At 40.7% G+C, this 26,780-nt stretch overlaps 1 protein-coding gene across 3 annotated transcripts in view; it reads left to right on the plus strand.

The window, feature by feature from the left end:
- Positions 1-26,780, plus strand: part of trappc8 (trafficking protein particle complex subunit 8) — a 151,347-nt gene that overhangs the window by 27,714 nt on the left and 96,853 nt on the right. Inside the window, exons 3-7 of one of the 3 annotated variants that reach the window (XM_041190147.1) lie at positions 1,603-1,686; positions 20,236-20,325; positions 23,543-23,717; positions 25,432-25,585; positions 26,330-26,426. In XM_041190147.1, coding sequence (XP_041046081.1) covers positions 1,603-1,686; positions 20,236-20,325; positions 23,543-23,717; positions 25,432-25,585; positions 26,330-26,426 — 600 coding nt within the window. Of the gene's footprint in view, positions 1-1,602; positions 1,687-14,178; positions 14,207-20,235; positions 20,326-23,542; positions 23,718-25,431; positions 25,586-26,329; positions 26,427-26,780 lie in introns of those variants that run through there. The other 2 variants (XM_041190149.1, XM_041190148.1) reach the window with 2 other exon arrangements.

Consider the following 26,780-nt stretch of genomic DNA (forward strand, 5'->3'; position numbering starts at 1 on the left):
GCAAGTATTTTTCTCACTTCGAAATTGCAGAATTACGCATTGTCTGCAGTAGTGAATATAGACTGAAACTACTTGAGCAAATATATCTAGTAAGTAAATAGTTTATGATCTAATGGTTAGCCTGAACAATCCTTATAGAAGAGAATTGTACTTAGCAGAAAATATTCCTGCTTTTGCTGTTATTTCCTGGGTCAAGAAAATCTTTTAAGTACATTTACTGAATTTTTCTCAGTTCTGTTTTCTATATTGTTAAACCTCTGGAAGTTCTGCTTTTACATGTGCTGCAAATGGTTAATGTTGTTTGAAGATTTCCTGTCCCCTGAGTGAAGGAACTGGAGGTGGTCATTGCAAGTGTCATATCTTGGACATGGGAGGCATTGTGGCTTCATCCATGGTAAATGCCTTTTGTGACTTAACCAGTGCAATCTCAGCTGGTGCACTTGTGTGAACGTGATTTTTCTGCTGTATGTGAGAGCCACAATAATGGTAGTCAGGGTAGTCCCAGCCTGATTGCTATACTGGGACTAGTATAGCTCCTTGTGAAACACTTTTCCACAAAGAAGTACAACAGTAGACTTGCATAGTGTCAGTTGTGACTCAGTTAGTAGCACTATCTTGCCAGAGTCAGAAGATTCAAGTCCCACTCCAGAACTTGAGCACAAAAATCTAGGTTGGCACTTGACTGTTTTTGGATGAGACACTGAACTGGGGCTGTGTCTGCCCCCTTAGTTGGACTTAAAAGATGCCATGGAACTATTTTGAAGAAGAGCAGATTTATGCCACGTATCCTGGCCAATATTTATTCCTCAATCATCATCACTAAAAGCAGATTATTTGGTCATTATACATTGCTTTTTCTGAGAGCTTGCTGTGAGCAAATTGGCTGCTGCATTTTCTACATTAAAACATTTGAATATTCTTTGAAAAAATATTTCATTCGTTGTGAAGTGCTTTGGGATGTCCAGCACTCATGAAAAACTTGGACTTATAGAACACTTTTAAGTCTGTCTTCTGTTTTGTAAATCTCAAGGAAGCCAGCAGTGTGAAGTTAAATGGGCACCAAACTTCATTTTGAATAAAGACTGGACAAATGTAAACTTGCTAAAAGGCAGCTTTTGCTACCAGAGGACGAGATGTTAAACCGCAGTGCCAATGACCCTCTCAAACATGCACCATGAAACATTACTAATTTGTGAAAAGAAACAACTGTTTCTCCTTCTAGCAGTCAGTAGCACTTGCAGTTTTCACATTACACATAACATTTGAAAGCATGTCTCAACTTCTGTGTTGTGTGGTTTAACTGTGAGCAGCTGCTTGAACTAACCAAAATAGTTGCCACACTTAGACGGTTTAAATGGTGCCTTTGTAATTGCCTATGGCAAATGGTCAGCACCTCTGGGGCTAGCAGGGATTGTATAATGTAAGACATGTATTTTGTGAGTCATTGTGCAGGGAGGGGAAAATACTTCAAGTCCAAATCTTTTTCTGTAAAAATCGTGATATTGTTTGAGGAACCTGTTTGGTTTTGGACATTTCTATACAAATACAAGTAGATCTTAACTCCATGATGGGTCATTAATACCATGTTCTGTTTTCCATCAGATCGCTCAGTTAAAGCTAGTGTTCCATGGTACAATAATTGGAAAGACACTTTGATGCAGCTGAGTTCGTCCAAGTTCCATGCAGGTATTTTCTTAAGTTGGTGTGGGCTTAGCAGTTACTACTTTTTTCCTCTTCCCATCTCTTAGCCTTTTTTAAAAAAGACTCTCGCTTATTAAGGTTGTTTGACTTTCTCAATCCCCAGTACTGCCAATGATTGTTTTTGATGTTGGTGTTAATCTATTCCGGGCAAACGAGATTTTTGAGTGAATGTTTTGAAAAGTTCAACTTGGTAATTGATTTGTCAGTTTGTACCTGGTTCAGCTACTCGTGTTTAAAGCTGGAGTAATTGTATTTTTGAAGCGCCTGTTAAAATCTAAAGTTTAAACAAATAACGTTATTTAAAATCAGAAATGTGTTCTTCTCAGAGCAGACTTGTTTCAATGACATTTGTCCTTTCCTTGCTTTGGTTCTTTGGCTGTCTCGTAATAATTTTAACCTGCTCTGTGCACTCAGTGTTGACTTGTATTTTTTGTACTAAAAGCTTAGCCCAATATGACTGCAAAATCAGTTTGTTTCCAAATTGCTTGAATTTTATTTGGAGATGAGCTTTTAATGTAAAATTAAACCATTCCCTGGAGTGGTGTATCTGAAAATGTAAACAAACTCCAAATTAATTCTTTTGCTACAAATATGGATACTTGCTCATACATGGGAAGAACTTGTATTGAGATAGCATCCTTCACAAACTCAGGATGTCCCAAAGTGTTTAGAATTGTAGAATGCTTATAGCACAGAAGGTCGTCATTTGACCCATCTTGCCCATGCTAGCTGTCTGCAGAAGCAACTCGGCTGGTCCACACCCTCATCATTTCCCTGTAGCTCTGCAAATTTTTCTTCAGCTGATTATCCAGTTCCCGTTTGATGGCCAGTGAAGTACTTTCAAGTTATTGCTGTAATAACTTGATTTCAACTCCCTCCATCATCTTGCCCCCCCCCCGAGATTTCTGTGCTCCTCCAATATTGGAGGTCTTGCATATCTCCGATTTTAATTGCTTCATCATTGATGGCCGTGCCATCAGCTACCGAGGTCCTAAGCTCTGGAATTCCGCCCCCAAACCTCTGAGCCTTTTAAAACATCATTTGAAACTTACTACTATGACCAAGTTCTGCTCACCTGTCCTAATCAAATTTATTTGGCTTAATGTCAAATTTTGTTTGATAAAACCCCTGTGAAATGCCTTGAGACATCCTATTTTAAAAAGGGTGCTATATAAATGCACAATGTTGTAACATTTGGGGGAGATGGTGGCATAATGGTAATGTCACTGGACTAGTGATCCAGAACCCAGGCTAATGCTCTGTGGACATGGGTTTAAATCCCACTGCACCAGCTGGTGGAATTTAAAATCTGTTAATAAAAACAAAATATCTGGAATTGAAAGCTAGTCTCAATACTGGTGACCATGAAACTATCTTTGATTGTCATAAAAACCCATTTGGTTCACTAATGCCCTTTAGGAAAGGAAATCTGCCGTCCTTACCCGGTCTGGCCTACATGTGACTCCAGACTCTCAGAAATGTGGTTGACTCTAAATGTGGCCTTGCAAGCCACTCAGTTCCAGGACAGTTAACAACAAATGCTGACTTTGCAAGTGACACCCAGATCCCATGAAAGAAATTAAAACTTGTTTCTCAATTTCCCACAAACAGCAATGAGATGACCACCAGATAACCATGGTGATTTTAGTGATGTAATTGAAGGAAAATTATTGGCCAGGAGACCAGTGAGAATGCCTCTGCTGTTCAAATAGAATCGAGGGATCGTTTATGCCCACCTGAAAGGGCAGATGGGACCTTTTTAAAATCTCACCTGAAAAACTACATCTCTGCCAGTGTAGTAGTCCCGCTGCAGCACTTAGTACTGGCACTGGCATGTCAGGCTAGATTGTGTTGTCATGATATTTGTTGCACTGGATATGAAGTATATTAAATGGACTATTATTCCTGACTAGTGTGATGTGCATGGTAAAATCGGGCAAAGTCAGCTTGGTTTCATCAAGGGGAGGTCATGCCTGACAAATCTGTTAGAATTCTTTGAGGAGGTAACGAGTAGGTTAGACGAAGGAGAGCCAATGGATGTTATCTACTTGGACTTCCAGAAGGCCTTTGACAAGGCACCGCACAGGAGGCTCTCAGTAAGATAAGAGCCCATGGTGTTAGAGGCAAGGTATTAGCATGGATAGAAGATTGGCTGTCTGGCAGGAGGCAAAGAATGGGGATAAAGGAGTCCTTCTCAGGATGGCGGCCAGTGACTAGTGGAGTTCCGCAGGGGTCAGTGTTGGGACCACAACTTTTCACTTTATACATTAATGATCTAGATGAAGGAACTGAGGGCATCCTGGCTAAGTTTGCAGATGATACAAAGACAGGTGGAGGGACAGATAGTATTGAGGAGGCTGCAGAAGGATTTGGACAGGTTCGGAGAATGGGCAAAGAAGTGGCAGATGGAATACAGCGTGGGCAAATGTGAGGTCATGCACTTTGGTAGGAAGAATAGAGGCATGGACTATTTTCTAAATGGGGAGAGAATTCAGAAATCTGGAGTGCAAAGGGACTTGAGAGTCCTAGTCCAGGATTCTCTTAAGGTTAACTTGCAGGTTGAATTGGTAGTTAGGAAAGCAAATGCAATGTTGGCATTTATTTAGAGAGGACTAGAATATAAAAGCAGGGATGTGTTGCTGAGGCTTTATACGGTTCTGGTCAGACCACATGTGGAATTTTGTGAGCAATTTTGGGCCCCGTATCTCAGGAAGGATGTGCTGGCCCTGAGAGGGTCCAGAGGAGGTTCACAAAAATGATCCCAGGAATGAAAGTCTTAACATATGAGGAACGTTTGAGGACTCTGGGTCTATACTCGATGGAGTTTAGAAGGATGAGGGGGGAACTGATTGAAACTTCCAGAATACTGAAAGGCCTGGATAGAGTGGACGTGGGGAAGATGTTTCCATTAGTAGGAGAGACTAGGACTCGAGGGCACAGCCTCAGAGTAAAGGGAAGACCTTTTAGAACAGAGATGAGGAGAAACTTCTTTAGCCAGAGAGTGGTGAATCTATGGAATTCATTGCCACAGAAGGCTGTGGAGGCCAGGTCATTGAGTGTATTTAAGACCGAGATAGATAGGTTCTTGATTGGTAATGGGATCAAAGGTTACAGGGAGAAGGCGGGAGAATGTGGTTTAGAAACTTATCAGCCATGATTGAATGGCGGAGCAGACTCAATGGGCCTATCGGACTAATTTCCGCTCCTATGTCTTATGATCTTATGTCTGTGTGTGAGGTGCATTTCTAGTGCTAAAACCTTGTGTTTCTAACCACATAAACCCGTTAGCTTTAGTGTGGTTACTTCTGCATTCTGTTGCTTAGTAAACAGCAGATTGATTCTTGCATGTTTCCTTTGCTTAAAAAACATTGAGAGGCTAATGAGTGGAATTGCACATTGTGCAGTTGTTTTCAGAACATCTTAGCAAGGCATTGTAGAGTTTGTGTGCTATTGACCCAGTGAAGCAAATGACCTGTTACAATGTTGAAAACTAGTTAACCCTGGTGTTTGTGCTTCCAAATTCTGACCTTGAGCTCGTAGAGTATCACAGAGCCTCTGTCATTTGTGTGTGGTTCCTTCGGGTTTTATTCCTTCAGATTTTGACTTTCTTTGGCTGCATGTTAGATACAATTTCTGACTTTGAGAAAAACGCAGGCTTATATCCAGGCTTTTGGACAACTCCCGCTTGTTGGAAAGCTTGTTTCAGCAACCTATGATGTCCTTGTGCATTTTTAAATTTGTTACTTCCTCTTGTGTAATGTTCATCGGGGACTGGGGGCAGAACCAGAAGTTCTTCTATCAAACATAAAGAACACCAGCTCCTTGATGCTGATTAATCTTTTAAGTCCACACTGATGGTGTTACTTTCTGCAGGGCAGATATCTTGACATTTTACTAATTCTTTGAGGGGCTTGTCTTATGAGGAAGGGTGAACAGGTTAGGCTGATACCCATTGGACTTGAGAAGAATGAGAGGAGACCCATTGAAACATATACGGTCCTGAGGGGATTTGATAGGGTAGATACCTGGAGGATGTTTCTACTTGAGGAAATCTAGAACCAGGGTCGCAGTTTAAGAATAAGAGGTCCAACATTTAAGATGGAGTTGAGAAATTCTTTCTCTTGGGGTTATTAGTATATGGAGTTCTCTTCCAGAGAAGCAGTGGAGGCTGGGTCATTGAATTTATTCAAGGCAGCGTTAGACAAATTTTTGATAGACAAGGGAGTTGACGGTAAAGGGGGCAGACGGCAAAGTAGAGTTGAGACACAACCAGATCAATAGTGATCATATTGAATGGTGGAGCAGGCTCAAAGGGCTGAATGACCTACTCCTCCTAAATCCTATGTTCCTACATGACTGCAATACAAGCCCAGCTTTTCCTTTTGAGATGGAGAGTAGCTGCTTGGCCATTTAGACATTCAACTCAGTCCTTTTTCTCTTTGTTTTCTTAACCCCTTCCCTTCTCAGTTAACTCAGAACCTATCCTAAAAAAATGGATGTTTCTCATCCTGTGTAACAGACCAGTATTAGAAATTATTATTTAGTTAGGTGTGGCATATGTTGGGGAATGCCAAGTTGTGGAAGGAGGGCGAAAAGCATAATTTTCCTCTCTAATATACACACTTATTTTTTTCTCAATTTCAATCTTTGAAAGATGTATTTGGAATAGTGTGCTTAGATCTTAAGTCCTTGCTTAGTTCACTTGGTCTTGCTGTTTTCACCTTCAGCTGCAATTATAGTGGTTATTTTTGGATTCTAGCCACTTGGTGCCAGCAGCACTGTTTGTTTGCCATATGTTCAATAATTATCATCCAACCTGTGGTGTTCTTTTCTGTCTGATGCTCTCATTGTACATTGCATGATTGCAGTAAACTCAAAAATAAAAAGACAGAGAAAACAAGATAATTTGGCTTCATTTTCCCCTCCTTTCTGCCAAAAGCAGCTGAAATTGCATTAATTTTTGGATTGTAAATTATTGGCTGATCTTCAATTGTGCTTAACTTTGAAGATGGATGGAATTGAGGAGAAACTTCTTCACCCAGAGAATAACTAATATGTGCGACTTTGCTATCACAAGGAGTAGTTGAGGCGAATAGTATAAATATATCTTGGGGCAAGCTAGATAAGTGGATGAGGGAGAAAGTAATAGAAAGATGTGCTGACTGGGCGAGACAAAGGGAGGTGGGAGGAGGCTTGTTTGGAGCATAAACAATGACATAGACCAAGATAAAAGCAAAATACTGTGGATGCTGGAAATCTAGAACAAAAACAAAAATACCTGGAAAAATTCAGCAGGTCTGACAGCATCTGCGGAGAGGGATACTGTTGACGTTTCGAGTCCGTATGACTCTTCATCAGAACTAAAAAATATAGAAATGAGATTAAATGTAAGCTGGTAGAGGGGGCTTGGAGGGACAGGTAGAGCTCGATAAGGGGTCAGTGATAGGTGGAGGCTAAGAAGAGACTGCCAAAGATGTCATAGACAAAAGGACAAAGGGGTGTTGACGGTGGTGATATTATCTAAAGGATGTGCTAATGGGGACATCGAGGGTACCAAGCAAAAAAAGAAAATATATTTGTTAAAAAAAAATTATAAATTATTGGAGAAGGGGATCGGAAAGTGGGTGGGGCTGGAGGAGAGAGTTCATGATCTGAAATTGTTGAACTCAATATTAAATCTGGAAGGCTGTAAAGTGCCTAGTTGGAAGATGAGGTGCTGTTCTTCCAGTTTGCGTTGAGCTTCACTGTTCCGATCCCCCCTTTTCCAATAATTTATAATTTTTTTACAAATATATTTTCTTTTCCCACCTGTTTTCAAATTTATTTCGATCTATTGTTTCATCTCCACCTTTTAGCACATTTCAATCCCTTCTCCCCACCCCACCCCCACTAGGGCCATCTGCCACTAGCTTGTCCTGCTTGTTACCCTTCATGTCCCCATTAGCACATCCTTTAGATAATATCACCACTGTCAACACCCCCTTGTCCTTTTGTCTATGACATCTTTTGCAGTCTCTTCTTGACCTCCACCTATCACTGGCCCCCGATTGAGCTCTACCTGTCCCTCCCACCCTCTTCTACCGGCTTATATTTCATCTCATTTCTATATTTTTTAGTTCTGATGAAGGGCCATACGGACTCGAAACGTCAACTGTATCCCTCACTGACATAGACCAGTTGGGCCAAAAGACCTATTTTTGTGTTGGAATTCTGTATAAACTCCCTATAGTCTGCATTTTCTGTGACCTTTTTTTCTAATACTATAATGCTTTTAAACATGGCCTTGCATTCATGTGTACAGTTGTAGTTTACAGCTTTTTAAGTGTGCAAAGTTTATTGTTTTGGGATGGCAGAACCTTGCAGAAAGTTCCCTTGCACATTGAAACGCGCAACGCGCAAATGCTTTTTTTCCCTCTGGGACTTTTTTTTTCTCTACCTTTTTGTTTCATGAAGTTGAAAATAACTGTAGTGAAGTGAAGGGGACAAGCTGTAACTTTCAATCTCTCTGCAGTGTCTGTGTACACTTCAGAGACCGGTTAAAGGTCAAGGAAAGCCTGGGGGCACATTAGTTTACAAGGTACTGTGCTGATGTCAGAAGCTGTTTTATTCTAAACCAGCCTAATGCAATGTCGTAGTTCAGTCCTGATGGTTGTGGGGGAGGAGGGTGGTGGGGGAGCTTTTTTTGTTTCTTACAAGGGATGTGGGCATTGCTGGTCAAGCCAGCAATTGTTGGCTGTCCGTAATTGCCCTTGAATTGAGTAGACTGTTGCACCATTTCAGAGGGCAGTTTAAGAGTCTGTGTAGCCAAGACCAGGTAAGGACGGCAGATTTCCTTCCCTAAAGGACATCGGTGAACCAAATGGGTTTTCACGACAATTGATCATGTCACCATTACTGAGGCCAGCTTTATATTACAGATTTTTTATTAATTGGATTTAATTTCCACCAGCTTCCATGGTTCCCACAGCATTAGCCTGGGCCTCTGGATTTCTAGGCCAGTGACATTAATATGATGACACCATCTCCCCAAGCTGTGCTATTGAAAGAGTTGCTGCTGAACCTTGGGAGCAAAAACAGAATTAATTCCCAGTTCTTAATGTGGAGCCATTCAAAAAGCCATTATGTACATGCAGGATTTTGCCTTCCTGTTGTGGAGATAGTAACTTTTTTTTTAGAAGTTTTATATAGTTTCACAATAGCTACAAATGAGGAAGGAGAAGGTGAAGTAGGCTTCATAATCTCAAATTTCTTTCAAGCGTTCAATTCCTACTTCTGTTTAGGAATGATCCAGTACATCAAACTAATTTAGTATAAAATTAACAGGTCTAGCTTATGATATTCGCTTAAGTTCAGCAACACTAGAAGAGTTCTTAAGATGAATGTCTACGATGATATCTAATACTGTTAACACTTTGGAACAATTCCTGTTGTAAATTAAATGGCCCCTGCCTTGAGGATTGTGAAAAGGATACCGTAGGGGTGTTGTGCAATATTTAAACTGTTTCCATAATGTAACAAATATATTGCTCTGTAATGTTGATGTAGAGGTTTCCAAACTAAAGGTGAAGGGGTTAGGGCAGGGGGGAGGTGTTTGCACGATTAGGTTTCCAGGGACAAAGAGAAGGAAAATTTGTTCTTGTTTTAGTGAATTTTGTGTGACCAGAAGTAGGCTAGAAATCCTTCTTTGCATGTGTGAGCAGGATTTCTGGTGAGATAATGCCTGGCAAAGCAGGAACAAATCCTGAAGAATTTCCCAACCAGTGTGTTGTAATCCTAAAGTTATTAACTCCTTCAGTATCTGGCTCCTCCAAGCCCCTTGCACAAAGATTTCTGAATAGACGCTGGAGGTTTAACTGGGTCAGGAATGGGCTTTATTTTTGGAAAGATACTGGTGGCGAGATAACCAAGTTGTTGTTTGGTTGCTTGATTACCAAAAAAAAAATTCAAATTTACTGGGAGCATTTAGAAATTCCCCATTTAAAAAAAAAAACTTGTCTTGGTTACAAGTTTGAGTAAAGTGCTGAAATATACTGTTAATGTCATGTGAATATGATATTTGGCGTTCAAGAATTGCGAAGGAGCAGTTTTAGGAGCTTAAAATAGATGGTGTTGACCCCGGGAAGTAAAGCCAGTTTTTAAAAAAGTGAACAGGAAGTATCCTTATTTGGGATTGACATTTCCATGTTCTGGTGAAAACACTTGAAGGTCAGAATAGCATGAGACCCAAGCAAAGATCGCTAGAACAACAAACCTCCTGCCTCAAAAGTAAACCATGCAAGGTTTTCAAATGATAAGACAGGTGAAGGTAATGGGCGACTGAAGTAGCCGCCTTCTTCGGCAGTCCTTGCTTCCACTCTGGTTCAATGCACCCTGAGATGACAAGTTCAGTGCAGGCTCTGCCACATGTCGGGCAGGTGGTGCTTGAAGGGTCAAGTAGATGGTTTGTTTGGCGTTTGTTTGTGCTGTCCCTCCCCGATGCCTCAGCTTTGCCTTTGCATGTCCCTGATGAAGTCTCTGGATGTGTTCAGTGCCTTCCTGGATGAGCCTTCTCCATTTTGGTCAGTCACAAGCCACAGTCTCCCATGAGTTGGTGGAGATGTTGGACCTCTTCAGGGATGTTTTGAGGACCGCCCAAAGCATTTCCACTATCTTCCTGGGAGTCTCCTGCTGCAACCAAGTTCCGAGTAGTAGCCTCTGCTAATACTCTTGAGGCAAACTGTACTGTCTCGTACCAAATAGCAATAAATCGAAAATCTTTCACAATTGGTGAAAGACTTGCAATTGCCAGGAATGATGGGAATGATGTCAATGCTATGTGGCAGGGAAATGCTGGGCAGCTGAGCCTCATGTCGCTATCTGACAACATAGGAGATCTAGAATTGCTGGTATGACAGAGGATGTCCAGAGATGGCAAGGCAAAGCCCTTCTCTCTCACTATAAACTGTCGAGTGTACAGAATGCACCACCAGTGCACCACAACTGTTGGTTTTCATTTGCTGCATCAACTCATCTCAGATCCCAGAATACTTTTGATTTTTTTGTCCGTCTTTCCCAGCAAGAACTACAATTGAATTGTTCAAAAATTTGCATTGGTACATGAGAAATAGAAACATCGAATAGAATTGTTGTCGATGAGTTTTTAAAATTCTAAAAGAAATGAATTAACAAACAAATTGGGTGTGTTGAGACTGTGGAACTTGTTACCTCAGGAAGTGGTTGTGGCAAGTAGTATAGATGTGTTTAAGGGGAGGCTAGATATTTTATATGTATCAGTGATTTAGACTTTAATGTAGGAGGCATGATTACAAAGTTTGTAATGGTTCAAAAATTGGTTATAGATTGCAGGAAGAAAGCAGTGGATCGGTTAGCTGGGCAGAAACATGTCTATTGGAATCCAAAACAGAAACAGAATTACCTGGAAAAACTCAGCAGGTCTGGCAGCATCGGTGGAGAAGAAAAGAGTTGACTTTTCGAGTCCTCATGACCCTTCCACAGAAGTGTCTTCAGTTCTGTGGAAGGGTCATGAGGACTCGAAACGTCAACTCTTTTCTTCTCCGCCGAAGCTGCCAGACCTGCTGAGTTTTTCCAGGTAATTCTGTTTTTGTTTTGGATTTCCAGCATCCGCAGTTTTTTGTTTTTATCTATTGGAATACAGTTCAAAGAATTGGGAGGTGATGAATTTTGGGAGGGTAAGCGGGAACAGAATAAAAGGTCGAGTACTGAAATGTAGAAAGGCAGAGGGATTTGGAGTACATTCCTACAGATCCCTGAAGGTAGCAGGATAGGGAGATAAGGTAGTTAAGAATTATGGAATGCTTTCTTTGTCGAGGCATAGGATATAAGATCAGGAAGTTTTTTTTTGAGTGCGCAGTTTTAAGTACATGGCTTCTTAAAAAATTTTTCCATAGCCGCACATGCAGCAACTCAAAGGGCTAATTTGTGTGGCACGCTCCACGCAGCTTCCAGAGAACATTGAAAGTGGGATTATGTTAGAACTGTGTAAAACACTAGGTGTGCCACAGCTGATAGTACTGTTACAGTTCTGGTTACTGCATTACAGCAAGGATGTGATTGCACTAGGGATGAGACAGAGGCAATCACAATGTTGTCAGAACTGGAAAATTTTAGCTTTGAGGAAATATTGGTAGCAGGGGTTGGAACGGAGGAGGCTGAAGGGAGATTGAATACGGGTGTATAAAATTGAGACTAGCTAGTGGATAGGAAGGAAGTGCTATGGCCCGAGAGCTGGAAAGCGGGGTTGAACACAGGATGGGTCAAATGCCTGTCTCCTGTACTGTAAGTTCTACAATTTTATAAGCATGTGAAAAAGAAGTAAATTAGAGGGTTATGCTGATAGGGTGAAATGAGGAAGGCTGGGAGGAGGCTTGAGTGGAGCACAAATGCCAGTATGGACTAATTGGGTCAAATGACCTGTTTCCGTGCTGTGCAATATGTACTTCTAATACCTTTCTTTGGAGGCTAAGAGCAGTAACTTTTTCATTATGTACTTTTCCCAAAAAAATGTCCTCGAGTAGCTGTACGCTGTAAGACCGGACTAGATGTTGCAGTGGCACTAATGGTGAAGCTATCTGTGTTCGCCATCGTTGCTGCACTGAAACTAACTTCTGGATTCCACGCGTAATAACACCAAAGTCCAGAAGTGCCAGGCAGTGATTCAGTGCTTATCCGGAGGGTGCTCGGTTGAGGTCTTCCCAGACTGCAATCAATGAGAAACCTACGAATCAATGAGAGCTCCACTCTCACACTGTTAATCTTGCTGTAAAAGTCCCTGAAAGATTACACCTTGGTTGGATGAGATGTAACTGGGTTTTTAATGCTGTTCAAAGTTCATAATTACTGCTAAACTCTCTGATTGACAATGAAAGGCTAATTTTATATTTATTGAATGTTGAAGTTCTCTTATGATTCCACATTTTTGTTTAGGTTATTTGAGCTTCAGTCTAAATCCAATCACCAATTTATTTCACCATTTGCAAACAGAAATTAGAAGTGAAAGATAAGTCTTTTTAGCTTCTTGGTTTGATTTTTTTTTTGCAACTAGGTCGATATGATTTGACTGATAATTCTGCTGCTGGATGCCTGGTGATAACTTTGTTTTGGTGCCAGATTTTAAACTGCTGTCAAGAAAAAGGAAAACAGTGCCCCACAGATTGTCACATCTCTGCTGACCGCTTTTTTAGAAGTCAGCGGCGAGCACCTTTGCATCACCGCTGACTGCAAAACCCAGATCTATGTAACTATGTTGCCCACATTGTTTTCCAACATTATGGACTGAAATGTTACTCCCAGATGTTAAAGGATGGAATGCTGGAGCATTTGTTTGTAATGCACAAAATTCAGTAACTATTCTCTGGCAAACGACGCCGATGGATTGCAGGAATTTGCTTGGGTTTGAAATTTATTTTTCGGAGGACTTTGCAGGTTTTCTGCGAGTCTGAAGAGGATTTGATTGTTGCTGGTGACTCTGTTCAGAGACAATTTCAAAGTCGTGGCTCCCGATTTGAAAAGAGTTCTCTGGATTGTACCAAAGAGCTGGCAAAATACTTGGCATCATCGAATCTGTGTGACATGGGGTTTTTCTTGACTCACTCCCGTTTAAAAACGAGTTACAGAAGCTGCTCAACTGTGGCCACTGACATGGTTGATGTGCTCCAAAATGCTCCCGTAAATAGTTCATCATCACACAGGCTCATCCCACTCTGAGATGAGACTGAAGCCACTGCGTGCTCCATGTTCAGTGGTGGTATTGTGCAATTTGTGTTGCTTTGTGTGTTGAGCAATATTTGTCAGTTGATAAAATAAAATCCGTTTCCATGAAAAGCTACTGCTTTTTGGAGAGCGATGCACGTGGCACGTGACTCACAGAGTGGGTTTGGGGAATGCAGGGTGTCTCGGCAAAAAAGTTTTCAAATCTTTGAATTAATGGTGTGTTTTTCCTGCAAGTTTAATATCTGTTTGCGCTGATGTTAAACGTGCATTGTACATCTGGAGTGAAGGCCTCAACCCTCTCCGGAGAGAAGCATTTTGACAGTTTAATATAGATGGAGCATGAATCCACTGTAGTGTTAAACTAGTTTACAAAATGCTCAAAATCACCTGAGGAAATGCTGAAAGATTGGGGAATTTACTTCAATATTAACGGCTGGGAGATCAGCTGCACACGTGCAAAGCTCTCTCCTGGGCAGGAGCTTTCAAGTTCCCACTCTGTTAAACAGAGTTTGTGCTTGGCTGGCTCCAGGTGGCAGTTAGCACTCAAAGATCAATAGCTGCAGTATAAATATGGCCAATGATGTTAAAGAACAAAGACATTAATTATAATAGACATTTTAAATTTGCAGAGGATGAGACACCCAGGACTGTGGGAAAGGAGTTCAGCAGAAAAGACGGTTGATGAACAATGGCAGGCGTTAAGAAAATAGCTCATGACTCAACAAAGACCTATCCCAGTGACGAAGGATTCTAGGAAGGGGATAAACCAACCAAGGTTAACCAAGGAAGTTTAAAGATGGTATCAAATTGAAAGAAAAAACATACACAATGTGGCAAAGATTAGTGGCAATCCAGAGGGTTGGGGAAAGTTTTAAAAACCAACAAAAGGTTGCCCAAAAAAAGAGAAAATAAACTTTGAGGGTAAACTAGCAAGCAAAATAAAAATGGACAATAAGAGCTTCTTGAAACAAAAAAAAGGAAGAGAGGGGCCAAAGTGAACGTAGGCTCCTTGGAGAATGAGGCTGGGGAAATAATGGGGAACCAGGAAATGGCAGGAGAGTTGAATAAATACTTTGCATCAGTCTTCACGGTAGAAGACACAAACTGCATTTCAAAAGTACTAAATAATCAAGGGGCAAAAGCGGGGGAGGAAATAAATATAGCAATTATTCACTTGAGAAAAAGTATTAGGGAAGCTAATGGGGCTAAAGGCCGATAAGTCCCCTGGACTTGACGGGTTGCATCCTAGGATCTTAAAGCAAGTAGCTACAGAGATAGTAGATGCACTTGCAAGAATCCTTAGATTCTGGAAAAGTCCCAAAAGATTGGAAAACTGTCGACGTAACACGCTTATTCAAAAGGGAGACAAAAAAAAAGGTAACTATAAGCCAGTTAGCTTAACATCCGTCATTGGGCAAATGTTATTATAAAGGATGTAAGGAATTATAAAGGATGTAAGGAATTATAAAGGATCTAGAAATGCATAATGTAATCAAGCAGAATCAGCATGGCTTCATGAAGGGGAAATCATGCCTGACAAATTTATTAGAATTCTTTGAGGAGGTAACAAGCAGAACAGATAAAGGGGAACCAGTAGATGTAATATATTTGGATTTCCAAAAGGCGTTCGATAATGTAACACACATACGGCTACTTAGTAAGAGAAGAGCCCATGGTGTTTGGAGTAGTATATTAGCATGGATAAAGGACTGGCCAACTAATAGAAGACAGAGTTGGGATAAGGAGGGCATTTTCAGGATGGCAACCTGTAAGTAGTGGAGTGCCACATGGATCAGTGCTGGGGCCACAATTATTTACAATATAGATATATATATTAATGACTTAGATGAGGGAAGTAATGGTACTATCACCAAGTTTGCAGATGACACAAAAATAAGTGGGAAGGCAAGTAAGGATGATGTCAGGAGTTTACAGAGGGATATAGACAGGTTAAGTGAGTGGGCAAAAACTTGGCAGATGGAATATATTGGGGGGAAATGTGAGGTTATGCACTTTGGCAGGAAGAATAAAAGAGCTGAATATTATTTAAATGGAGAATGTGCTGCCGCTTTCTGCAGTCTGAGGGATTTAGTAGTCCTCATGCATGAATGCCGAAAAGCTAGCATACGAGTTCAGTTAATAGGGAAGGCAAATGGAATGTTGGCCTTTATTTTAAAGGGAATGGTGTATAAAAATGGGCAAGTTTTGCTAAAATTACACGAGGAACTAGTTAGACAACACTGAGAATAGTGTGTTGATTTTTGTCCCCTTACCTAAGGAAAGATGTACTGGTATTGGAGGCAGCCCAGGGAAGATTCACTAGGTTGATCCTGGGAATGGAGGGATTTTCTTATGAGGCAAGGTTGAGTAAGTTGGGCCTGTATTCATTGGAGTTTAGAAGAATGTGAGGCAACCTTGTTGAAACATAAGATTCTTGGGTCTTGACAGGGTAGATGCTGAGTGGTTGTTTCCCCTTGCGGGAGAGTCTCGGACCAGAGGGCATAATCTCCGAGTAAGGTGTTGCCCATTCAAAGTGGAGGTGAGGAGGAATTTCTTCTGAGGGGGTAGTGAATCTGGAATTCTTTACAGCAGAGGGCTGTAGGGGCTGAGTGGTTAAGTATATTCAAGGCTGAGATGGATTTTTAATCAGTAAGGAAATCAAAGGTTATGGGGAAAAGGCAGGAAAGTGGATTTGAGGATTATCAGGTCAGCCATGACCTCACTGAATGGCAGAGCAGACTCAATGGGCCGAATGGTCTACTACTTCTATGTCTTATGGTGCCAGTTTGCAGCCTGACCTTTTGTGAATTTATTTAATAACTGAACCATGTGAGACTGGGTTTGATATATGTTCTGTGGCGTGTTATGTCCTTGCATCTGTAATCCCTCTTCTCTGTACCCTACTTGTAAGTACAAGTCTTTGAATATTGGATAAAAAAAACAGTTGTACCTAGCTGTGATGCTGTGTGATTGCATAGCTTGCCAGCACATTGCTACTGAAGCGTATACATGAATAATGGACTTGGGCAACTCGCTTGAGATTGCCTAACACCTGTGGAACTGTACCTCCATTTGGCAGTCCTTGAACAGTGTTGGTTTTTTAGTGCCCTGATTCAGTGATGCCACAATTGGTTTTTTTTAAAGTCATAATCATAGAGGCTTACAGCACAGAAAAAGGCCCTTCGGCCCATCAAGTTGGCACTTGGTCAAACAAGTACTTAACTATTCTAATCCCAATTTCCAGCACTAGGCCCATGGCCTTATATGACATGGCGTCGCAAGTGCACATCCAAATACTTCTTAAATGTTATGAGGGTTTCTGCCTGTTCCACCCTTTCAGGCAGAGTGTTCCAGATTCCCACCACCCTCTGGGTGAAATAATTCTTTCTCACATCCCCTCTGAACCTCCTGCCCCTTACCTTAAATTTATACCCCTGGTTATTGATCCTCCCACCAAGGGGAAAGGCTCCTTCCTGTCTATGCCCCTCATAATTATATACACCTCAATCATGTCCCCCCCTCAATCTCCTCTGCTCCAGGGAAAATAACCCCAGTCTATCTATCTCTCCTCATAACTAAAACCCTCCAACCCAGGCAACATTCTGGTAAATTTCCTCTGCACTCTCGTGCAATCACATCCATCCTTTAAAGCGGATTCCAGATCCTCTAGATGCGGCCTAATCAGTGTTTTATACAGTTCCAGCATAATCTCCCTGCTCTTATATTCTGTGCCTCGGCTAATAATGGCAAGTATCCTATATGCCTTTTTAACCATCTTATCTACCTGTCCTGCAACTTAAGGGACCGGTGGACATGCACACCAAGGTCCCTCTGATTCTTTGTACTTCCCAGGGTCCTACCATTCATCATGTATTCCCATGCCTTGTTTGTCCTGCCCAAGTGCATCACCTCACACTTATCCGGATTAAATTCCATTTGCCATGGATCAGCCTATTTGACCAGCCCATCTATATCCTCCTGTAATCTTAGACTATCCTCCTCACTATTTATCACCCCACCAATTTTTGTGTCATCTGCGAACTTACTGATCAACCCTCCTACATTCAAGTCTAAATCATTTATATATACCACAAACAGCAAGAGACCCAACACCGATCCCTGTGGAACCCCACTGAACACAGCCATCCAGTCACAAAAACACCCCTCGACCATGACACTCTGCTTCCTGTCACTCAGCCAATTCTAGATCCAATTTGCCAAATTGCTTTGGATCCCATGGGCTCTTACCTTCATTATCAATCTCCCATGTGGGACCTTACCAAAGTTTTGCTGAAGTTCAAGTAAACTACGTCAAATGCATAGCCCTCATCTACGCACCTGGTCACCTCTTCAAAAAATTCAATCAAATTGGTCAGACATTTCCTCCCCTTAACACAACTATGCTGACTGCCCTTGATTAATCCCTGCCTCTCCATGTGTAGATTAATTCTGTCCCTGAAGAATTGCTTCCAGTAGTTCCCCCACCACTGAGGTTAGACTGACTAGCCTTGCTCAAAACTCTTGTTGTGACTATTATGGTGAGATTTTCTTGTAATCTAATCCTGTGTATCTTATGATAATCTTTTGCAGGTGTTGGAGTGAAAAAGTAGACAAAATATTAACATTTATTTTGCATAGTTGAGATACAGCAGAAATTTTCTGCTTTAGTCTTAATGGGGCCTTGGAACACTTGCCTGAATGCAGATTAGTTTCAGCTCCTGATTAGATGCAGCATTGAAGCTGTGAGAATTGAAGTGTAGGTTGCTAAGTTCCCAAGTTAAGGTTTTATTGACATAGTGAATTAAACTCATCTCTGAACCATATGATGTGTCAAAAATGCACTTTCCTGAAAATTTTAATTAATCAAAATTTACAAGTGTTGATATTGCAGTTCCAGTACAGGTACAACACTGGAATATACCCAGCAATGTGGAAAATTGCCAAGTATGTCCTCTCCGCCAGAAGCAGGACAAATCCAACCTGGTCAATTACATCCCCATCAGTCTGCTGTCAATCATCAGCAAAGTGATGGAAAGTATTGATGACAGTGCTATCAAGCAGCACTTACTCAACAATAACCTGCCCACTGATGCTCAGTTTGGGTTCCACCAGGGCCACTTAGCTCCTGATTTCATTACAACCTTGGTCCAAACATGGACAGAAGAGCTGAACTCAAGAGGTGGGGTGAGAGTGACTGCCCTTGACATCAATGCAGCATTTGACTGAGTATGACATCAAGGAGCGCCAGGAAAACTGAAGTCATTGGGAGCCTTTGAGAAAACTCTGCACTGGTTAGACTCACACCTGACACAAAGGAAAATGGTTGTGGTTTTTCTGCTGAGTTTTTCCAGGTAATTCTGTTTTTGTTTTGGATTTCCAGCATCCGCAGTTTTTTTGTTTTTATATTATTAAAATGGTTGTGGTTGTTGGAGGTCAATTATCTCAGTCCCTGGACATCACTGCAGGAGTTCCTCAGAGTAGTGTCCTGGACCCAACCATCTTCATTTGTTTCATCAATGGCCTTCCCTCCTTCATAAGGTCAGAAGTGGGGATGTTCACTGATGATTGCACAATGGTCAGCACCATTCATGACTCCTTGTATACTGAAGCAGTTCATGTCCAAATGCTGCAAGATCTGGGCAATATTCAGGCTTGAGTGGATAAGTGGCAAGTATTATTCGTGCCATACATGTGTCAGGCAATGACCGTCTCTAATAAGAGAGGATCTAACCATCGCCCTTGACATTCAATGGCGTTACCATCGCTGAATCTCCACTACCAACATCCTGGAGTTACTATTGACTAGAGTGAATTGGATCAGCCATATAAATACTTTGGCTATAAGAGCAGGTCAGAGGCAGGAATTCTGTGGAGCATAACTCATCTCCTCCCTGAAGCATGTCCATCATCTACAAGGTGCAAATCGGGAGTGTATTGGCATACTCTCCACTTACCTGGATGAGTGCAGCTCCAACCACACTTGACACCTTCCAGGACAAAGCAGCCCACTTTATTTTTTTCTTTATTCTTTCATGGGATGTGGGTGTTGCTGACAAGGTCAGCATTTGTTGCTCATTCCTAATTGCCCTTGAACTGAGTGGCTTGCTAGGCCACTTCAGAGGGCAGTTAAGAGTCAACCACATTACTGAGAGTCTGGAATCACATGTCGGCCAGACCAGGTAAGGATGGCAGATTTCCTTCCTCAAAAGGGCATTAGTGAACCAGATGGGTTATTTACAATAATCGATGATAGTTGTCATGATCACCATTGCTGAACTAGTTTTCAATTCCAGATTTTTATTTAATTTGAATTTAAATTCTACTGGCTGCCTTCGTGGAATTTGTCCCCATGTCCCCTGAGCATTAGCCTGGGCCCCTGGATTACTAGTCCAATGACATTACCACTACGCCACCGTTTGTTGATTGGCAACCCATCCACCTGCTTCAGCATTCACCCCTTCCACCATCGATGCATAATGGCAGCAGTGTGTGCCATTCAGACGGTAAATCATTCAGCCCCAGCCCATGGGGTTAAGGCTTGAAGTGATTGTAAGCACCTGTATGTTTTATGAAACGTAAGGCAATTGTCGTATTTTCATCTGTGAAGCAGCAGTTGACAATTATGTCAAAATATCAATGATATGCCGCACTTAAAAGTAAACACAAATAGGAGGAGTTGGCCAGTAAAGTTCAGCTAATGTCCATTAGCATGAGTTATCATTTTTAGTAATTACCCTTTTTTGTTAACATTTATTATAGTTCATTAGTATTAATAGTTTTCTTCTAATTTCTGTACTCTTCTAGCTACCACTCCCTGGTTTGAGGCCTACAGAGAATGCTTCTTCCAATCCATGTCACCATCAGACCACGAGTTTCTACACCACTATTTGGCATGTATCCTTTTTCTGGTTTATAGATAGATATGCATATTTTGACAAGTTAAAATGTATTGTTGCCATGAATCAAGGTTCTTAGAAATTTTGTCGAGTGCATCAAGTGTAGATGCATCCATTTGTGTATATAACTGAGAGCAACTGACCAAGAGGGCTGCATATTTACAGTGAAGAAATAAATTAAATTCAACAGTGTCTTGCATTTATATGATGCCTTTTAATCTGGTAAAATATCCTAAGGCACTTCACTGGAGCATTAACAAACAAAAATTGACACCAAGCCATCCAAGGGGATATGGGGTGGATGACTGAAAGTTTGATTAAAAAGAGAGGTTTTAAGGAGTACCTTAGAACATGAGAGCGAGGCAGAGAGGTTTAGGGAGGGAATTCCAGAACTTTGTGGCTAAGCTAATGAAAGCACAGCCACCAATGGCAGAGCGCTTAAAATTGGGATGCACAAGAGGCCAGAATTAGAGGAGCAGAGAGATCTTTGTAGGGTTGTAGAGCTGGAGGAGGCTACATAGAGAGAGGGGGGGGGACAAGGCATGGAGACATGAAAAGGATGAGAATTTTAAAATTGAGGTGTTGTTGGACCAGCAGCTAATGTAGATCAGGGAGCACATGAATGGGTGAGTGGGGTTTTATTGAGTTAGACAAGGGCAGCAGAGTTTTGGATGAGCTAAAGTTTACTGAGGTTGGAGATGGAAAGTGTAAGAATAATCAAGCCTATATGTAACAAAAGCATGGTGGTGGTTTCAACAGCAGATGAGGTGAGGGTAGGATTGGATAATGTGGATTCAGAAGTAGGCAGTCTTAGCGATGGCACAGATAGCTGGCTGAAAGATCATCTGGCTGGAAGCTTATTACACAGTTAAAGAGGACACTCAAGTTATTTACATGGACTTAACTAGTGTTTCGGAGATTATATTCCACGATTCTGTCTTTCTAATTCGAGCCACTGCACCAACTACTACTTGTATTTGTAAAACACCTTGCAGCATAAAATGTCCCAAGGTGCTTCACAGGAGTGTTACAAAACAAACTCAGTTATTGGCACAAGGAGATTTAGGACAGAAGGCCAACTATCACATGGTAGCCACCTCATCTCTCCTCTCCTCAGCTTTGTGGCTTTTCTGTGGCTGAGATTCAGACCTTCTCTGTTCACATGTAAGTCCCAAATCCAAGAGATGTGGAGCGAGTATAATGAAAGAAAGCACTTGAAGAGCTGTTTGTGCTTCATTTGAAAGTATCTTGGCCTTACTTAGAATAAATGTTGAAAACGGTTCAAGCCTTTTTACTATAAAATTGCTGATATTTTCAAATTAGGTATCTGCTTTGACTCAATGTTGGCACATTCACCTTAGTCAGAAGGTCGAGGATTCAGGCCCTATTCCAGTAATTTAAGTGCAAATCCAGGCTGGCAGTTTTGTGTAGGGTTGAGAGAGTACTGCACTGTTGGGTGAATGCAAAAGATCTTATTGCACTATCAGAACGTATATTGTACCTGACAGTCAAATTCTGTTTATATCACATAGGATTTTGGGATCTTCACAGGAGTTCTGGCATCAGCCTCTGCATATTAAGGGCGGTAGAATGGTGGTTATGTTACTGGACTAGTAACCCAAGCCTGTGGACTAATGATCCGGCGACATGAGTTTGAATTCCACCACAGCAGCTGGTGGAATTTAAATTCAGTTTAAATAAATTTGGAATAAAATGCTAAATCAGTAATGGTGGTACTGAAACTGCGGGATTATTGTCAAAATGATCTGGTACACCTTCGGAAAGAAAATCTTCCATCCTTACCTGATTTGTCTTCTGTGTGACTCCAGACTCGTGATTGACTCTTGATTATCCTCTGAAATGTCCTAGCAAGCCATGCAGTTATCCAGAAGGCAGCTCACCAACACATTCTCAAGGGATGGGCAATAAATGCCAGCAATGTCAGTGGCGCCCAGATCCCATGAATGAATTGAAAAAAAAAATTCCATATACACTGAATCACTTGTAAAGCTAGTTGATACTTGACGATTTATGAAAATTAGTTATCTGCATATTTTGGAATTGTGTCCTGGTCTTAAAGTCTATAGTGAGTGATTATTATTAATTAATACCAAAATGGTTCACTGTAAGGCCAGAAGTTTTATTTCAACATTTGATTTAATTTTAGTTTATATAACCCATGCTTGCAATCCAGAATTGGAAAGGCTCCTATTTATGGAGAGTGGGTAAGAAAGATGAAGCACTCCTTCATATTCCTATTAATTCAATTTCAAGGAAAAGTATTAATAGATTTAACATATACATTCAAAATATATTGCTTCCATAAAATTGATTTAGATTTCATATTTTGTTTTGGGCCATGCATCTGCTGTGGAATTCCAGCATAAATACCTAAATGAAACAACTTTGTTATCTATATACCTAGACGTTTAATTTGATTTGTGTATTGGCTCGAGGTGAGATTTTGTGACTTGTGTGTATAGATAGCCATCTTGATGCAAATGGAGCTCAAATCCCATATTGGGTATCACATTTGCTCATCATCACTAAGATCTTAAGCCAAGTCCTTCATGTAGGAGACTTTAAATAGGGGAGAGAAAAAAGGACTTGCAGTTATATACCATTTTTCATTTAAGTTAGAAAATCATAAAGTGCGTTACAGTTTATGAAATACCCTTGAGCGTAGACACTTATAATGTAGGAGATGCAGCAGCAAGCCTAGGTTTTGTGCTCAAGTCTTTGATGTGGGACTTTAACCCACAACCTTGTGAATTAGACATGAGTGGTACAACTCAGCCACAGCTGACAACAGATCTCTTTTAATGAAGGGATCTGCCCCCTGTGGGGCTGATACTTCGGTTGCTTTCAGCAGCTTCCTCTTTTTGTCTCAAATTCATTCTAGATCTCTTGCACTTTGGCTGAATTAAGTCCTTCTGCATGCCTGAGAACTGCGCAGGACCCATCTTCTGCATGCTGCTAGCTTGACCTGCATTGGGACTTTGGCATAAGTGCATCTGCCTTAGCAGCGATAGTTTCTGAGCTCAACCCTTGGATGTTGTTGAAGAGCGACAGTCAGTGATTGGTGTATCACTGAATTACCAGAAATTATTTCACTTGTTTCCACCAAGAGAGGAGTCAAAGGCGGCTAATTTTATTACACTTAAAATTCAGTTTAAACTGTTTGTGAAGTGTTTTCCTTAACAGTGTTCCTTAAGGCATGCTTGTGGCCTCATCGAAGGACCCAGACCCAGTGGACCAGTTTCTGAAGTTATCACAAGAGCAACATCGTATTCAACATAGTAGTGACTACTCCTACCCAAAGTGGTTTATTCCAAATACATTAAAATATTATGTTTTACTACATGATGTTAGTGAAGGGGAGGAGCAAAGGTAAGGGTTTTTTTTCATGTGATCTTGGGGCAGTTCTGCAAATGTTCCCTTCAAACTCTAGAATCAGTGAACATGGGTTCAAGCTTGAAAGAGATGTGCAGTCAGTTTCTACTTTACTTCATCTGGAGGGTGGTCCACTTGTGGAACTGGACTTGATACACTGTCTGGGAAAATTGCACCCAGTGACTAAATATTTAACACTCAGCTGTAGAAAAGACAATAGTGACCATATTAGCATTGTTCTGAAGACCAACGCTTAGTACAACAGATTGGTATCCCTAACCCAAAGGTCCTTTTCCACAGTAGTTTATGTCAGCCCAAGTCAGAAAATAACAATGCTATCGCAACTTAAGCCATTTCAGCCTTTCTGTAATGGCAGTCTTACAGGATGCTATCTTTCATCATTGAAATAACACTGGTTGGGGTGAGTGGATAGTGTGGAAGAGGTGTACATCTAGTTACATAATTGCATGTGCTGGAAGACTAATGAAAGAATTCCAAGGATGGTTGTCCATTGGCAGTTCTTCGTTACTTTTCTTTTTAAAAGTACACTCCAGGACTGCCAAAGCCCCACACCAACCAATGTTTCTGTGTGGGAACTCTAATCTAATGAAATGAATTATTTTCTTCCTTTTTCTCTCCCTGGTCTTATTTTGTGACTAACCTGTGATGTGGTGTCCGATGTCTTTGGTGTCTGAAAGAGGATAGGAACCTTAGACATTGACTACTCCTATATGAAGACCAATAATGGATCCTTATGCTCTACACTTATTTAAGTGGCTGCTGACTTGGTTTTTCTTCATGCATATTGGGCATTAGTAGAACTACCATGCCAAGTATTTCTTCTAGAGAAGGAAGGCATAAGGTCGCAAGCACTGTGGGCAAATTGCTAATAAAGCACTTTAAACCAAATACCAGAGAGTTGGCATTTAAAAATAAATGAGTAAAATATTATGTTTCCAATTTTAATTGATCTCTCATTTGAAGAAACTAGATTGGAGGTGTTGAAAGTGAAATGTCATATTGATGAATTATTACTGTTGGACATCTGTATGATCAGAACAAGTTTGAGGGGTTGACTGGATTAATCCTGTTCCGATGAACAGCTTTATCCATTATGTGTAGGAGGAATTCATTTGAAAAATTAATATTGTAATATGAACCATTCTGATGTAAGGTCGCAGACCTGAAACGTTAATTCTGTTTTGCTCTCCACAGACATTGCCTGATCTACTGAGTGTTTCCAGCATTTTCTGTTATTTCAGTTTTCCAGCATCTGCAGTATTTTGCTTTTGTGTTTTTTTTTTGTGAACGTTTTTGCACAATGGCATTGGAAGGCTTTACTCTGCAATATTTTAAGATGTGTGAAAATATACCAAATGTCAGGTTTGCATTCCTCTTGTTGATGTGGCAGTGTCTCTTGGAGAATGGATATCTCAATAATGATGACCAATTATGAAGTTATTTTTGCATTAGATTTCTTCCTGTTAATTGCTTGTGCTTGTATAGAACAATTTGGTATGGAAATGTAACCTTTCACATCTATAAATGTTCTACTTTGTCCTTTATTTATATGTTTGAAAGCTGGCCTAATTATCCTCTAGTATAGCTGGGCAACATTTCATTTCACCTGTTTCATTTTTTTTACTTCACTGTCAGATTAATACCTTTGACTTGAACCACATTTATCTCCGGCTTCTAACTTACTCTGCAGAGCTGAATCAGTTTATGAAGAAATGAAACAGAGATATGGGACACAGGGATGTTATTTGCTTAAGTTTAACTCTCGAATACCTTCAAGTGGAGCAGATGAGCAGATCCCCGACCCTTGGAGTCAGTATTTGAATCGAAATAATTTGCAAAACCAGGTATGCATCTTTTGAAAGACCAACCTAGGGAACATCCCAAAGTGCTTTGCAAGTAATGAAGTAATTTTGAAGTATAGTCTTTTTTTTTTTGGCAAATAGGGCAGTCAATTTACTTAATGGTAAATTCCCATGACCATCAATATAATTCACCAGCTAATCTGTAGTTGGAGGGTTAAATGTTACTGAGAGCAATGGAAGAACTTTCATGCTGTGTAGATCGTGTGAAAGAAGAGGTTTAACATCTCATCTTAAAGGTAACAGTTCAGTGCTCCGCCTTTGTGGCAGTGAAGTTAGTTTTAAAAAAATAAATAGCTTGAGTTGTCAGCTTTGTTTCTAACGCGTTAATGCTGATTTGCTTCTTTGAACTTTAGCAAGTATACAATAAAGTTGGAAAAGTTTATACTTAAGTGTATGTTGGTGCAGAAGTTGGGTGCAATATGACCTGCCACAGTAAAACCCCACTACCTTAAGCGAATCCCTTAATTTGTACCATTGCCCTTGTGGCCCCAAGTGGAATTGCCATTTTGCCCTGCAGACTCCAAACCACTTAAAATTAGCATGAAGATGTAATGTCATTGTATTCAATCGAGAGGAGACCTTCATCCCATCGGGCTAGAGCCAGATCTTAACTAGTATCCTTATTTGTATATTTCTAAGAATATGTGACTTGTACCCAGTTTTTAAAATGTTAGATCTTAATTAGCCTGCGAACTATGTTGAACTTGTCTCGTTTCTTTCTTGAAGGAAATCTGTGAAGATGGCCTTGTTCCATTTCTCAACAAGAATAAAGAAAACAGTACAAATGCACTGGAGCTGGATGGTTTGAACAATTCAATCAATGGTAAAGTCATACCAGACAAATGTCTGTTTTTGGACTGTTTTTTGAGAAGAAGTGATGGTTAAAGTTGATAGCACATTTTCCACCCCTCAACAAATTAATTTTGTATACCCCTTTTACAGTGGCAAACTGAGATTGAATTTCATTTTGCAACCATAACTTGCGCATGCAGAAGCCCATCATAAAGCCAAGAGTGGATAATGCTGGAAATACATTTTAGGCCAGTCACCCTATGTGAGCATAAAAGACAGTTCATGTTTGGGTGGATACTCTTATCAGACCTGAAAGAGATTTGCAAAACTTTAAGTTGTGAAAAGAGATCGGTAGGGAGTGGTGCAAAAACAGATTCTCCATTCA

Source organism: Carcharodon carcharias, chromosome 6, assembly GCF_017639515.1.
Source record: "Carcharodon carcharias isolate sCarCar2 chromosome 6, sCarCar2.pri, whole genome shotgun sequence".
Classification (NCBI taxonomy): Eukaryota; Metazoa; Chordata; class Chondrichthyes; order Lamniformes; family Lamnidae; genus Carcharodon; species Carcharodon carcharias.